Raw genomic sequence first — 16,352 nt, 5'->3', positions numbered from 1 at the left:
AGTCCCTTGGTACAGAAGCTGATTTAAAGGATAGGTTACAAACCACAGTTAATAGTTCCGCAATTTCACATTTGAGTTCTTTCAGAACCTTTGGGTGAATGCCATCCGGTCCCAGTGATTTGTTACTGTTAAGTTTTTCAATTTGTTCTAAAACCTCCTCTAATGACACTTCAATCCAGGACAGTTCCTCAGATTCATCACCCACAGAGGATGGTGCAGGTTTGGAAATCTCCCTAACATCCTCAGCCATGAAGACTGAAGCAAAGAAATCATTTAGTCTCTCCGCAATGGCTTTATCGTCCTTGATTTCTCCTTTTGTATCTTGATCGTCCAGGGGCCCCACTGGTTTTTTAGCAGGCCTCCTGCTTCAAATGTACTTAAACATTTTGCTATTACTTTTTGAGTTTTTGGCTAGCTGTTCCTCAAAATCTTTTTGGGCTTTTCTTATTGCATTTTTAGACTTAATTTGGCAGTGTTTATGTTCCTTTCTATATACCTCACTCGGATTGGACTTCCACTTTTTAAAAGATGCACACTGAACATTTTTAGTAAAGGGCACAATATAAATGCACTGTCCCCTCAATGAGTCAACAAATGTTTTTTGACCTTCAGCACGTCACAAACCCTTGGAATTAATTAAAAAAATAACTTTAAAAATTGAGGGAGTAATTCTATTAATCCCTTCCAGAGCTGGTGTTTGCCTACCAGAAGCCTTAAAAAGAACACTGGGAGTGCTAAGCAGGAACTAACAAATACTAAAAAAGTAAATAGGGGGTCCCTTTGAGCAGCGATGGGCACTAAGCAATTGTTTAATTCTGCTAAGTGTAGCACCCAACACTAATCCATTAATATTCACTCAATTTGTTAATTAACAGTGTGGTTTCTCTTCCACAAATATGTTTAGAGACCATACAGAAAACAGACAACAGACATTAACACACATGTGCATTGTATGCACATTTTAACATTAAAGATAAACAACGACTTTAAATTATCCAAATAAAGAGTTTAATTCACAGTGTGCCGAATTGTGCTCTCTGAAATATCTATGTAATTCCCAATCAAGTCAAAATTTATTCCTGAAGAGACAATTGATCCCACTTTGTCCATGTGGAAGAAGAAAATCTGCCAAATTTCCAACCTTTTCTCAATGGATTAAAATAGAATAATTATCCCTTTCTTATGTGTGTGAGCAAAGTGAGATCAGAAAAAAAATAACTCTATACCTGATCTCATTACCTATACCATAAAAGCAGTATTTGTTCACATAAGCAATTTCAAAGGATTACATCACTGAGTTCCAAATAATAGCCAAAAGGGAACAATAGATAGCTTATGAATTACTGTTCTTTTATTTAAAGTAGCAAGGAGAATACAATAAAATATGCTTTACTGTGGTTTCAGCAAAAAAGAAATACAACATAAAAAAATCCTACGGAAATACAGGCATAATCAATATTGGAACTAGACAATATTTTAAAATTCAACCTTAATTTGACTGCAGTAATTAATGCCAACTATTATGAAAAAAAATCAGCCCTTTATATTAATTAAAACAGAAGATATAAAACTCCACTTGCTATTCTGATTTCTTCAATTATTCTGACTTTCTATAGTACGTGGAATAATTTTTCTGCTAACTAATGTAAGTATCCTCCAGGTCAACTAATTAAGTTATTATGATAGCTTCTGAAAGCTGTTTATGAAGACAGAATAAGATTTTAATATTACTGGTAATTTTTACTTAGCAATACAGATTTAATTTTCAAACAATGAGTTTAATGTTGTCAAGCAAAAAGGCTAGAGGCCAGCCTTTCTGTCTGCAAGTACAATTTACATCTGCATTTTGTATCCCAAAAAAATCCTGCAAGTGCATATCTTGATATCTGCTCCTCTAACAGGTAACTAGAGGTGCAAGTACTGAGACTAGCACCTACAATTTACTTGGGTGCAAATTGTGTAGGTGTGAATTGTTCCTGACTTTAATTTAATGGATGTCAAAAGAATTAAGAACTTTATAGCTAATTCATGGCATAAAATTATTATAATTAAAGGTGTGTATTTAATTTTCAAAATAGCACAAGAGACTCCACTGTTCCACCTTACACAAAAGAAAAATCAATTAGTCACTACTGGGGTTTGAAAAGCAAAGATGGTGGCTCCACGAGGTTTGTTCCAAAACGTACCCTGGAAAATATTCCCTAATGACAGGCAATATTTCTGAAATTAATCAACTAGAAGTGACATTAAAGTGAAATAGGAGATTTCTAGGCTGATAGGAAGACATTATTTTCATCACACTCAATTTTAAAAGTCACTACGCTTGATCCTTGTCACCCTTACATCAGTGCAGGACCTCAATGGAGTTATTCCTGGTGTACACCACCCCAGGAGCAAAATCAGCCTCCGCCCCTGCCACCATTGTTTCTGAATCTTGCATTAGAATCAGTGTCTCTTTATTTTGCTCATACAAACAATGTCATTTTTAGTTTTCAAGTTTATCAACCTGAAGCCTAAGGAGCCTATGCCCAACTCCAGCAAACATTTCTGCTTATGTTTTGTATATTACTCACATATGTAATCCCACTGCATTAAAAGGCAATACTGAAGTACTTACAGCTAAAAGACACACAGAAGTGTTTGCAGGACTAGGGCCTAATTTACAGTAGTAGTAATGTCTGCTCTTCAGATATTATCCTCGAGCTCTATTACTACCACAGATCATTTATTTCTGTAATTGTAAACATGCTTTACGTCTGCCAAACTTGGAAATAGGTTTGTACTCATGCATAAGATAAGTGAACTGCATATACTGCCAATATATTATTACTGTTTTTATAATCTCACACTCTAATCTTATTCGCTTCCTGTTTATTAGTTCTTAGCATGTGTAATGACTTTTTTTGTTTTTGAAATCTTTGTTAAAAACTTGAATGAACATTCAAATAAATTAATTCTGATAAGCAAGCAGAATCAGACAGAAATACACATTAAGATGCACATCGTAGCTGAAGTTTTGGTGCCAAAATTTCACTCTAGGTCTTTTCCCTTGCTCTCTAATGTGTTTTTTAGCTGCAAATCACCCAACCTCCTCACGCAGATTTGAACTAAGAATAAAAACAGGGTAACACACAGGCATAGTAATGGAATTACAAGCTGCAGTGGAAAATTGGGACATTGAAAAGTTTTTGAAGAATTTTAAATTTTCTTTAAAAAAAGAATGCTTAGTCCAGTGGTCACCAACCAGTAGATCGGGATCTACTGGCAGATCTTGGCGCCTCCGACAGAGGACCCTGACTGGTTTGGCCAAGAGGCTATCAAGCATCAGCACTTCAGCTGCCCCTCTCCCCACTGCTGTGCATCTTGTGCCCTTTGCCTTGGAGCTGTCCCCTCAGGAGTCCCCTGCTTGCTGTGCAGGGCAGGAGAGGGGCAGGAGGGCGCTGATGTCAAGGTGCCCCCTCTTCAACCCTGTATCTTGAGAGGGGACAACAGGGTTTGGGGTGGAGGGAGTTTGCTGGCTGCTTTTGGGAGTGGTGCAGGGCCAGGGCAGGGGTGAGCCTCGGTTAGCCCCACTGCACCCTTACCCAGGAGCCACCTGAGGTAAGCAGGGCCCAGCTTGGAGCGCACATCCCAAAACCCTACCCCAGACATAAACCTCATCTGGCACCCGTAGCACCCATGCATCTGAATGCCCCCTCTCCCCCAGAGCCTGCACCTAGAACTCCCTCCAACACCTCAACTGCCTGCAGTTCAGAGCCCCTCTCACACTCCAAATCCCTTAATCCAAGGCCAGAGCCTGCACCCCAATCCTCTGCCCCAGCCTAGTGAGAGGGAGGAAGGGGTGATGGAGTGAGCAGGGGCAGGGCCTCAAAGAAGGGGCACAAAGGAGGCGAGGCAAGGGAATTTCGGTTTCAGGTAGATCTTGGATTGCACTTAAATTCAAAAAGTGATCTCAAGCATAAAAACCACTGGCTTAGCAGGTCTACTTTTAGTGTTTGGAGCTCATGTACTATTGTGATGGGCACTCTGAAAAGCCCTCTATAATAGCCAGATACATGGATTTCAGATTATAAACAAGTGCAGAAAGGTCTTCTTGGATATGTCTAGACTGCAATGAAAAAACCATGGCACCAAGTTGCAGAGCGCATGTCCAGTTGGCTTGGGCTCATGGATCTCAGGCTATAGAGCTAAAAATTGCAGTCTAAATTCTCCTACTTGATCTGTGCCTTAGCACAGAGATCCTCCCTCCTTTCCAAGTTTCAGAACCTTGACACCAGACCTAATGAGAATATAGGCATTGCTATGTTCAGCACAAGCCCCACAAAGACAAATCAAATGATCCAGGCTCTGAAAAGTGGTGCTGCAGATTTGTCTTTGCTCTTTGGCCCTTCAATAGGAGTTTGGCAATCAGGATGAAACTGGAGATCTAAAAAAATGGCAAGATATGGGTGGGGAATAGTAATAGAGATGTAGCTGCGTTAGTCTGATCTTCCTAAAACAAAAGGAAAAACTATGTAGCACTTTAAAGACTCACAAGATGGTAATTTCAGGAAATTGAACAATATTTAGGAAGAGTAGATGATCTGGGTATATTAGAAGATCCCTATAATTTCTAAAACCCCTTAATAGGAGAGAAAGAGACAGAAAAACAAGTTGATGTAGATTAAAAATAATCAGGACCGATACAAATATATTTGACTTTGCTGTGCTTATATGTAATATTTTGAGTATATGTGAGTTTAAAACCTCAAAGATAGGTGTTCAGAATCCACACCTACTTAAGCTTATTAAAATTCCATCTGGATGCCACATGCATATACAAAAACAACTCCATCTGAAGATAAAGAGAGAGATGGGGGTATTTTTTTACATAAAAAGTCAGAAACGGATAGCTTTCTTTGATAGGATAACAAGCCTTGTGATAAGGAAAAAAGCAGTGGATGTGATTTACCTAGACTTTAGTAATGCATTTGACATGGACTTGCATGACCTTCTTATCAATAAACTAGGGAAATACAACCTAGAAGGTGTTACCATAGGGTGGGTGCATAACTGGCTGGATACTGTTCACAGAGAGTACTTATTAATGGTTCACAGTCATGCTGGAAGGTCATAAAAACTGGGGTTCCACAGGGATCTGTTTTGGGACTGGTTCTGTTCAGTATCTTTATCAACTATTTAGATAATGGCATAGAAAGTACTATTATTAAGTTTGCAGATGATACCAAGCTGGAAGGAGTGGCAAGTGCTTTGGAGAATAGGGCCATAATCCAAAATGATCTGGACAAACTAGAGAAATGGTCTGAGGTAAACAGGATGAAGTTTAAGTAGGACAAATGCAAAGTACTCCACCTTAGGAAGGAATAATCCATTTCATACATACAAAATGGGAAATGACTACCTAGGAAGGAGTACTGATGAAAGGGATCTAGGGCTCATAGTGGACCACAAGCTAAACATGAGTCAACATTGTGACACTGTTGCAAAAAAAAAAAAAAAAAAAAAACATGATTCTGGGATCCATTAACAGGAGAGTTGTGAGCAAGACACGAGAAGTCATTCTTCTGCTCTACTCTGCACTGATTAGTCCTCAATTGAAATACTATGTCCAGTTCTGGGCACCACATTACAAGAAAGACGTGGAGAAATTAAAGAAGGTCCAGAGAAGAGCTACAAAAATGATTAAAGGTCTAGAAAACATGACCTCTGAGAGAAGACTGAAAGAATTGACCTCATCTAGTTTGGAAAGGAAAAGACTGAGAGGAGACATGATAGCAGTTTTCAAGTATCTAAAAGGGTGTCACAAGGAGGAGAGTGAAAAATTGTTCTCTATGGCCTCTGAGGATAGGACAAGAAGCAATGGGCTTAAATTGCAGCAAGGGAAGTTTAGGTTGGACATTAGGAAAAACACTGGATTAAACACTGGAATAAATGGCCTGGGGAAGTTGTCGAATCTCCATCACTGAAGATATTTAAAAGTAGGCTAGATAGACATCTGTCAGGGATGATCTAGATGGTGCTGGGTCCTGCCATGAGTGCAGGGGACTGGACTTGATCTCTTGAGGTCTCTTCCAGCTCTAGTATTCTATGACAGTCAAGATACTACCAATGAACTCTCTTACAACCTCAAGATCACAAGTTTTATTCCAAATGTGATCAGTCTAATGTAAATGACTATGGGAGATAAGCTCTAGCACAGTTTCAGTTTCATATAGGTTACTTGCTTAGAACTTATGGATAGCCTTTGTCTAAACGGCCATGAAAGAGGAATCTTCAATTTATGAGTCTGAAAAAATGTCAAATAGATTATGCTTATAAATTTACCTGTTCATCAGTAGCATATTTGAAGTCTTTTGGCTCTTTTGTTTCCTGGTTGCTGTTTTCTTCATTTTGATGAACTGGTAAACCAAAAAGAATATTGAAATCAGATAAGTTTAAAACATAATGGAAAGCAGCATAGTCCAGGTTAGAAGGAACGGGAAAATTAAGAGAACAAGATTGTAATCCTAGCTTTCTCGTTAACTCAGAAAGATCTTGGACAAATCATTCAGTGTCCTATTTTTTCCAGACTGTAAAATAGAGGAAACGTACTAATTATTAAAATTAATAAATAATAATTAATAAACATATGCTCTTGACAAAATGGTGGATTTTAAGGAAATAAGAATCTTATCCAGAAATTAAATTTAAGACTTGGAATTTCATAAAGAACAACATTTAAAGGTTAATGTCTTTCCTTTCATTGAATTGGTGATAGTAATTTTTGACAAAATGCAGTAACCAGACATATCCTTCAACTCACTTTCTGGAAAGTTCTGTGTAAACAAAATTCTCTCAAATTTTGAGTACCAAAGAATACCACTTTTCATTAAAGCTGCCTCCAGAAATAATAATTGCAGAGATTAACATTTTGAAGGTTATTTTCCACTGGTTTTGGCTCAACTAACATTGTTAAACAGCAGTAAATTGTGCCAGAAAAAAGCTGTAATCCAATATTTTTTATTTATGCAAAAACACACTTACTAAGTTGAATGTATTAAATCTGGAAAGGTCTAGGTCAGTGTTATCAGTTTGTCTGAATAAGCAGTGTTTCTATTTAGAAGAATGTACTATATATTTCTGTGCAGCATATCATTGTATCATGTTCAGGACACACACATAAAACTGGCTATATTTCAATGCAATTAGCTAATACTCTCTCTGAAGTATGATGTATGAGATGCCCTACAATCTTTGCTGATAAAAGATGTGAGAAGTGATTTTCATTCTGATTGTCTAAAACTCTGTTTTTGTTAATGACTATTTAACTCAAGGATATGCCTACAGATAAAAAGCTTCCCCAGCACAGCTGCAATTGTGCTGCTGTAGAGCATCAAACACTCAACACAACAGGAGAGGTTCTCCTGACCCACTGTAGTTAATCCATCTCCCCAAGAGGCAGCAACTAGACTTTGGAAGCATTTTTCCATTGACCTAGCACTTTCTACACTGCAGATTAGATCCATTTAGCAACATCCCTATGGTGACCATATTTTCTGAACCAAAAATGCCCCCGGACTTTATTAGCCATGCCCTGGCCTCTTTTGCCATGTCCCCTGACCCCTAAGGCCCTGCCCTCCTACCACAGGAAGTCCCACCCCTGGAGGTAGTACTTCGGAGTCAAGATTGACATGACCGGAAGTAAAGGGTGTCCTGTGACCCCCCCTCTAAGAACTCTTCCCACCATCCTCTACCAACAGGGATGGGTTTGGGCCCCACAGGATGCCTCCATGCAACTACACTATATGCAAGTTGCATTAACCCAACTTGCATTGCATTAATTCTTAGAGGCTGGGAGTAGCTCTGTTCCAGTGTTCTCAAATTTTTGGTCCATTAACCACCTGACTCAGTGTAAACCTTTCCGCAGACCACCATTTGCTAATGCAAACTCACCATTAATTACATAATTATGCAGAGGCCATAGGAGTGCGCACAGGGTGTGCCGGGTATGCCCAGGCACACCCTAATGTCTCGGCCTGGCTAGCAGCTGCTGGAGGAGGGGGGGGGGGATTTGAGACGGGGTACCACAGCCCATCACTTTCCCCGCAGCCATCTATGGGCACTTTGGGGCAGAAAGTGCATGTGTGTGGCGGAAGCAGCTGGGATTGAACCAAAGACGCCACCCTGAGCTGTTTTTTTGCCCCAAGCCACACACGGCCCAGCAGCACCACACGGCGCCCATTCTGCACCCAGGGTCCTGGCCCAGTCCTCGGCCCCTCCCATCCCGGCAGCACCGCGTGGCGCCCCTTCTGCGCCTGGGTTCCAGCCCCAGCCTCGGCCCTGGCCCAGCAGCACCCTTCTGACCCTGGGGCCACAGCCCCAACCCCAGCCCTGACCCCATCCTCAGCCTCGGCCCCATCCCGGCAGCAACGCACGGTGCGCCTTCTGCGCCTGGGGCCGGGATTCCAGCCCCAGCCTCGGCCCCAGCCTGGCAGCAATGTGCGGTGCCCCTTCTGACCCTGGGGCCGCAGCCCTGGCCCCGGCCCCACCCATCCCAGCAGCACTGTGCGGTGCCCATTCTGTGCCTGGGAGTGCCCCCGCCTGGCCCAGCCTGGCTGCATCGCCCCTTCTACTGACGGGGCCTCGTCCTTGGCCCCGCCCGGCCTGGAAGCACCGCGTGGTGCCCCTTAAAGTAAGGCACCCCAAGCTAGGGCCCGGTCGGCCTGTAGCTTGGGCTGGCTCTGACTCGAGCCCGGCAAGCTGGAAGGCAGAAGATGGCTTAGCCTAAGGTAAGGGAAAGGGAGAGGGGGAAATAGGCAGGGGTGGGAGAGGAAGAGGCCTGTGCTGAGGGGAGGGGGGCAAGTCAGGAGATTAAAGGGGAAAGCACCAGGGAACAAGGTGGAGGAGACACAAATGCCAGGGGGCCAAGTGGAGACAATGAGGAAAAGGACAGGAGGAGAGGTGTCAGTGGGAGTGGGGACAGGGTGATGCTGGGAGAGGAGAGGGGAAGGGTATTGGGCATTTGAGGGGGAGGAGGAGGTGCTGGGAGAAGGCTTGAAAGAAGGGGTGGGCATGAGGAAGGCAGGGATGGAGCAAGACGTGTGAGGGCACAGGGGCATGAAGGGAACGGGGGCAGAGGATGGTGAGGGGATGGGCATCAGGGAAAAAGAGGGCAAAGGGGGAAGAGGCAGTGAGGGAAGGGGGAGCACCAGAAGGGTGCAGGGCTAAGGGAAGTTGCAAGTTCCAGGGGATTCTGGGGGGGAAGCAGAAGGGCAGAGACCTGCAGAGGAGGGACCAGCACCAGAGGGGAGAGGCAGGGCAGGTGTGTAAAGGGAGGTGTTAGGAGAGGGGATGAGGAGGGGTAGCTCACATGATCAGAGTGGGGCTACTGGAGAAGTGGGCACAGAGGGAAGAGAAGGGCTGGTGGAGGGGGGCAGGTCTCAGGAAGGCTGAGGACAGTGAGAAGGGCAGGAGTCAGGAGAGCAGAGGAGGGTGAGGGATTGGGGGGCAGAAGGCACGAGGGGAGCTGATGGAGCAAGGGGAGATTTGGAAGCACAAGGAAAAGGTAGCGGTTTATAAGATATTTATTAATAGCAGTGGCACATCCAAACAAGCCATGTGAACTCAGTACAGGTGCACAACACAAAATTCATTTTGCTCATGGGAGGAAACTCTTAGAGAGAACACTTCCCCCAGCCTCTCCGCCCCTGAGTTAATGTCACACACATTAAGTTAATGCAACTGCTGGATAGTTGCATAAGGGGGGGGGGGGGCGGCGTAGTGGGAGCCAAACTAACTTCTATTGGTAGGCGGATAGTGGAAAAAGTCCTTAGAGGGGGGTCACATGACACCTTTTACTTCTGATCATGTTTCTATCTCTCCCCGAGAGTGTTACCTCTATAAGTGTGGCCAATGGGGGTCAGGGGCGTGGTTAATGGGGGTCAAAGTACATTTTAAAAAAGTTCTTCGGATGCACACCCTAATGAAATGTGCTGCGTATGCCTATGGCAGAGGCATTTTGCTAGTGCTGCAGCTGGGGAGAACGGTTTAATTTAAATTATTAAACAGATTAAGCATGTTAACACTCATGTTTGTTTATAGAACTTTATTTTAAATAAAAAATAAAATATTAATTTATGTCCAACACAAAAGGTTTCAATGTTTTCTTTATTTATGGCCAAGGTAGGGAACCTTTTTTGGGTTGGAAGCCACTGACCCACAGAAAAATCAGTTGGGCTCAGGGACCACACAAGGGAGAAGCAAAAAAACTCCCAAGTCCCCCAACCCTCACTGATGTGGCCTCAACTGAGACACCTCACTCTGGCACTCCAGCCCCATGGGGCAAGGGGAAGAGAGGACTGAGGTTCAGGGCTTCTTGTGGGCCAGATTTACTTTTCTGGGATTCCAGAGTTAGTGGATTTTATGGAGCCCGCTTAGGCTCTGCGATGGGGACAAAAATGAGGGGTTCAATGTGCAGGTCAGGGCTGCCAGTGTGTGGGATAGGGATGGAGGCCCAGGATCTGGGTGAGAGATGGGATGCAGAAGGGGGCGCGGTTCTAGTTGGGTGGTAGGGTTGCAGAAGCAGGTTGGGGGTAGGGTTTCTGGCCAGGAGGGAGAGTTCAGGAGCAAGGGAAGGTGTCAGAGCAAGCTAGAGTGGGAGGGGTCTTGGCGGAGAAGAATGAGTGAGAGGGATTGGCGTGTGGAGGTTTGGGCATGAGGGGGGATGCTCACTGGTTTCACACCCCCTTGCAGTGGCAAAAGCCTCTGGACAGCACACTGCCATTCTCCCAAGAGAATGGAAAAGGGGGAGGGAACTCAGCCTCCCCCCCCCCCCCCGCAATGCAAGGGTGGGAAAAGAGAGAGCAGCAGCACATAGAGTGCACCTGCCGAGCTGAATCATGCTCTGCCCCACCCCTGCTGGGGCTTAGGCAGCAGTTCGAAGCTGTGAAAGTCTGGGAGCAGCTCTGCCAGGTTTTGCCTTGGACCTACCTGGCCCTCCTGGCAGCAGGGGCCGCTGCACTAACAACCGGCCTGGAGCAGGCGGCAGTTGCACAGCCGGACTGGGGGCCCCATGTGCTAGAGACAGTCCTGCAGGGGGAGGGAAGGGGCCATGCAAGGCACGGTGGTAGGGCAGTGGGTGGCCACAAACCACATGCCACTGGAAGCCAGACTGGCTGCCTGCCGGCAAAACTCTAATGGAGACGCCTACACAAAGGGAAGAGGAGGCTGTTGCTGCTGCGCCACGGTAGGGGAAATAGCAGTGGATGCAGCCATTTCTCGGTCACTTCTTTTCTGCAAGCCGGTGTTCCCACCAAGTAGTAAAATGCCCAGCGGGACACTTCCCTAGTTGATGGGGACACTGGGACAGAGTGTTTAAAATCAGGACAGTGTATGGTCAGCGTGTACATCACTCAGGGAGTTGTTTAGATATTTGCTCCTTACATTTAATTTGCTAGTCAAGAAATATGTCTGGTACTTGCAAAGCGCACACAGCATGGATGCAGTTTATATGCACAAAACTGCATTTTGTACCACAATCTACCCTCCCGCCCTCCATGAGCAATGTTCCTGCTAATGTTTTCCATCCCTGTAAGGAACACATTTTATGTGCACTGAGGAATGTGAGATGTGCACTACCAATAGAAACATATGCTGCTGGCTTTGGGTGGCTATGGGCACTCTAACCAGCTGGTAGCATTTAAATCTCTCCTGGGCACCTACCAAGCACTCAGTTTACAGGGAGCACTGCCCAAAAGCAAAGCAATCTATACTGGTTTTGTTGATACAACTGCATCTAAACTAGGGACTTCTGCCAGCTAGAACTACACATCAGCACATGGAAGCAAGGGTGCGGGGGACGCTGCAGCACTCTTCAGATTTTGAACCTCACATCAGGATCCTGGCTGTCCATTCCAGGGCTCCTGGTCCCCAGCCATGCTGCCTCTGGGAGAGGGGGAGGGATCTTAGCCACCAGCCTCTGTCTGTCCTGAGATCCTAATGGCTCCACTGTGGACCCCAAGGCCCAAACCATTGTCCCTGTGTCCAGGGCTATGCAGCCACCCCCCAGCTGTGATGGTCAGGGGAGTGGACAGGGTGAGGCAGCAGAGTGTAGCTCAGTATCCCATCCTAAAAATTATTCCAGCTCCACTACAAGCTACACCAGTCATATCATACTTCTTTCAAGCCTCTGACCCCTGTCGTATGCTGGAAGAAGTCTACAGGGGTATGTCTACACTACCAACCTAGTTCGAACTAGGGTGGTTATTGTAGTCAATCGAAGTTGCAAATGAAGCCCGGGAAGTTGCAAATGAAGTTCCACGAGGAGTAATGGTAGTTCAAATTAGAAAGCCTAATTCGAACTACCTACTCCGTGCCGCGTGTAGCCGCGGGCACGGAGTCAGAACTACCAGGGATTTAAAAATGTCGATGCCCGGCAAGATGAAAATGAAGCCCGGGATATTTAAATCTCGGGCTTCATTTGCAACTTCGATTGACAACATTAACCACCCTAGTTCGAACTAGAGTGGTAGTGTAAACGTACCCCAGTATAGATGTGGGCTCAGAAATATGTATTCCAGAATACTTATTCCAGAATAACTCCTTAATCTTTTTCTGAAATAATAAAGCCCATACATGGAGGTATTCAGGAATAGCTGTTCTGTTTTAAATTCACACCGTATCAGGCTTTGAAATAACTTTGTCTGCATAAACAAGCCTTTAAGTACCCTGCAGCACCTCAAACCCATTAATTTTAATTAGAAGCTGAGAAAGCTCAACGTTTAAATCCAATCCATTGGATTCAATGATTGTTTAAAATGGGAAATATGCAGAATGAAACCCCTGAAGCAGGGTTTCCCAACCTATGGGTTGGGACCCAAATATGGGTCGCCATTACATTTCAAAAGGATCGCCAAGTGCCTCCTCCCCCCCCCCCCCCCCCCCGTTTTTGAATTGCCTTGGGTCATCAAGTCTTCCTGATTTGTCAAAATGGGTCCCCATCTGGAAAAGATTGAGAACCGCTACCCTAAAGGTTTTTTTTTTTTTGGTGGTGGTGGTGGTGGTGATGGGGAGGGTGTGTTGAGTTCACACTGTTTTCCCAGCCCTCAGAAAAGAGATAAGGATAACCCAAACTGCTTTTACTGAAATTTTACCTCACAAAAATACTCCTTGTATACTCTCTCCCTGCTCCTTGCACAGCCATGAAACACCTGCCACAATTTGCCCCCCAAGGATGTCCCCCTAAGAATCACACTTACAATGGCCTCAAAATCAAAGTACAACTGGAGAGTTTATCAGCCATTAACTACAGCTTCATAATTTGTGCATGAAGTTATTGCATAATTTATCTATAAACATTTAAAAAAGCAAAACCAGTCTCTTACAGATATCACTGAATAACTCAGAAAATTCTGTGTACACCAACTGGTTGTCACACGCTCAGGAAAAAAAAAAGAGTACGTGTAGTGGCAGAACTGAACTGGGAACCTCTGGAGCTTAGTGCATGAGCCTCGTCTACAGCTTCAGCTCAAAGCCAGCTGCCTTTCACCTAAGACCATAATAAAGCAAACTCATTCTCTCTCTTTTTCTGTAAATGATCTAAGTGCTAATACATGGGACAGTGAACCACACCCACTGGGTATGTAGATTACACAAACACAGACACACAGTATTTCTCAGCTGATGTAAGATCTCATAAACAACTCAAACATAAAGCAAATATATGTCTTTATATTGGAATAGTCTAATGCCCTAATGGGCTTTTGTGTATATAGCTGAATTTCAGTTGTAAAATGAAAAAAAAAGGCAATAATTTCCCACGTTTATTAACTTTATGTAAAAATAAACAAACACATTGCCCCTGAGAATTCAGCCACAGCAAAAGTGACCAGAGAGTAAGGGTACGATGGGAAATATTTCCCAAACAAATGTTGATTCTGGGACAGTTCCTAAAATGCGACTTGCACGTAAAAAAAATCTGCGTATTCTGAAACCAGGCCAAACACTTCCTTCTATGCCAGTATAAACTATGCTTCTCTCTTCACGATATATGTAGTCCTGACTAAGGATGTTAAAATGTGGTTAACTGACTAGCCAACTAGTTGGTACGCACTTTTGCATTCCTCCAGCAGGGGCTCTTGCACATTTCAAAGGAGGAATGCGGAATTCTGTGTATAGCCCGGGGCCAGCATGAACTCCCGCTGACTCCGGGTTGCACACGGGTGCCTGCTTTGAAATACAAGAGCCCCCCCTGGGGACTCTTGTGTGCATTTCAAAGCAACAGAGCCCAGGGTCAGCGGGGGACTCTCAGTCCCCCACTGAACCCAGGCTCCAGTCTACACTGCATGTTGCTAGGAGCCCAGAGTAAGCAGGGGATGCCCCAGCTGACCCCAGGCTCCTCGTGGCATTTCCCTGGAACCCGGGATCAGCTGGGGAGTCCCCTGTGATCCCGGGTTCCACTGCCGCAGGGATCCCAGTGTCAGCTGGAACTCTCAGCTGACTCTGGGTTTCAGGGAAGTGCTGTGCGGAACCCGGCATCAGCTGGGGAGACCCCAGATGACCCCAGGCTCCTCTGCCCATTTACGGGTGGAGGCAGCAGTTTCAAAGGGGAAGCTGCCGCACACCTGATCAGCTGTGTGGTGGCTTCCCCTTGATACTGCCGCCTCCGCCCATTTTAAAGGGGCAGCCATGGAGCCTGGGGTCAGCTGGGGACTCCCCAGCTGATCCCGGGTTCCAGGGAAATGCCACAGGGAGCCCAGGATGAGCTGGGGAGTCCCCAGCTGACCCCGGGCTCCACGGCTGCCCCTTTGAAAAGCCACGTGGGGGTTTCAAAGTGGCAACACCACTTTGCGTCTCGAATAGTCGACTAATCTTTTACATCCTTAGTCCAGACCAGAGAAAATACTTTCTTATTAAATACTAATAAGAATGAAGGCATCGCTTCTTTATTAAATCTGCACATATTTGACTGATATTATTTGTGCATCAAAGGTTTGAGCCTAGCGGTAGAAAAACCCACAAACGTACAGTAACCAATCCCTTTTTACCTAAAGCTTTTACGTTCTTTAAACCTACAGCAAGGTCACTGTGAATGACAGAAAGTGAAGGTGTTAAGGGAGCATTAGCTTGCTAATGTTCATTTCAAAAATGGCTATTTGCAAATTAGTTTAAGGAGTTCAGAATGTTAACTGTAATGGTCATTTAAAGATCACCAGGCCAAGGCTTGATTTAATTTCCTTGCTCCCCTGTGAACTACAGCAGGGACCTTTCTAATGCTCAAAACAGAGAATTCTTCTAGGAGCAACACTGGTATTTATACACACAAGGAATTATCGTTCTTGCTAAGTAAGGTTTACTTAATTTTTTTTAGCTGTTTTAGAGTGAAATAACCTACTTTAATGGAAGACACACTTAAGATGCACGGTAATTATGTATCATTCATGTGTCATATCATTATGCATCATCTTCCAGCCCTATGAGTCTATGATGTGGCTAAAATTAAGTTTGGGTCAGCACTTCCATTTTAAATCCCTGTCTTCCAAGGATCTGCCAATCATCCACCGAAATCAGTTCTGTGAAACCTGCCATATAAAATATCAATCCAGCAAGGATTTTCTGGTTTGTTTCTTCCTCAATTTTTGGCCAAAGGCATTAGGAAAAGTAATAATTTGCTCTTTTTTTCCCCATTCAAAACTCAATTGCTTTATGGTAGGTTCAACATGACCCATAGCAAAAATAATTTATTTTAGTCAGATACCCCAGAACAGGGGAGGAGGGGCCATGAGGCCATGGCCCCATAATGTAAGAGCAAGTGAAAGGGGAGGAAGGGGAGGAGAGGAGCGAGCAGGGTCTTGGGAAGAGATGGGGTGGTGCAAGGGGGTAGGGATAAGGGGCAGTGCAAGGGTGGGGAGAATGAGGGCAGGGATTCAGGGAGAAGTGGTGAGGGTGGGACTAAGGTTGCCAGATGGTTTCAACAAAAATACTGGACACACTTGACATTACATCACAATCTGCATTACATCTTTAGAAAATACCGGACATTCATATTTTCTCAATTTGTTTCCCGAACAGAAAGCTCAAATACTGGACAGTCCAGTTCAAAACCGGGCACCTACCAACCCTAGGTGGGGCCACAGTTTGGGAATCAGTTGTTTCGCCGCCACCGCCCGCCCCCCTCCCCCCCCACACACACACACTTTTAGGAAGCTTCAACCTTTCCCCACATTCCCTTTTCTCCCCACAGACATACAAACATTGGCAATTTAGATCTATTTGAAGTAACATTTAACTGCCCTTAATTTTTCAAAACATTGCATGCAGTGTTAAATATATTTTTACTAGACCAACTTCTGTTGCTTCTGTCACCAATGGAAGTT

General features: G+C 44.6%; 1 protein-coding gene across 2 annotated transcripts in view; it reads right to left on the bottom strand.

Moving 5' to 3' along the window:
- Positions 1 to 16,352, bottom strand: part of RAPGEF5 (Rap guanine nucleotide exchange factor 5) — a 216,196-nt gene that overhangs the window by 124,604 nt on the left and 75,240 nt on the right. For both annotated transcript variants that reach the window (XM_075922221.1, XM_075922220.1), the window contains exon 8: positions 6,325 to 6,398. In XM_075922221.1, the coding sequence (XP_075778336.1) occupies positions 6,325 to 6,398 (74 nt within the window). The remainder of the gene's footprint in view (positions 1 to 6,324; positions 6,399 to 16,352) is intronic.

The sequence above is a fragment of the Pelodiscus sinensis genome, chromosome 2 (genome assembly GCF_049634645.1).
Source record: "Pelodiscus sinensis isolate JC-2024 chromosome 2, ASM4963464v1, whole genome shotgun sequence".
Classification (NCBI taxonomy): Eukaryota; Metazoa; Chordata; order Testudines; family Trionychidae; genus Pelodiscus; species Pelodiscus sinensis.
This window is presented reverse-complemented; position numbering and strand designations above follow the sequence as displayed.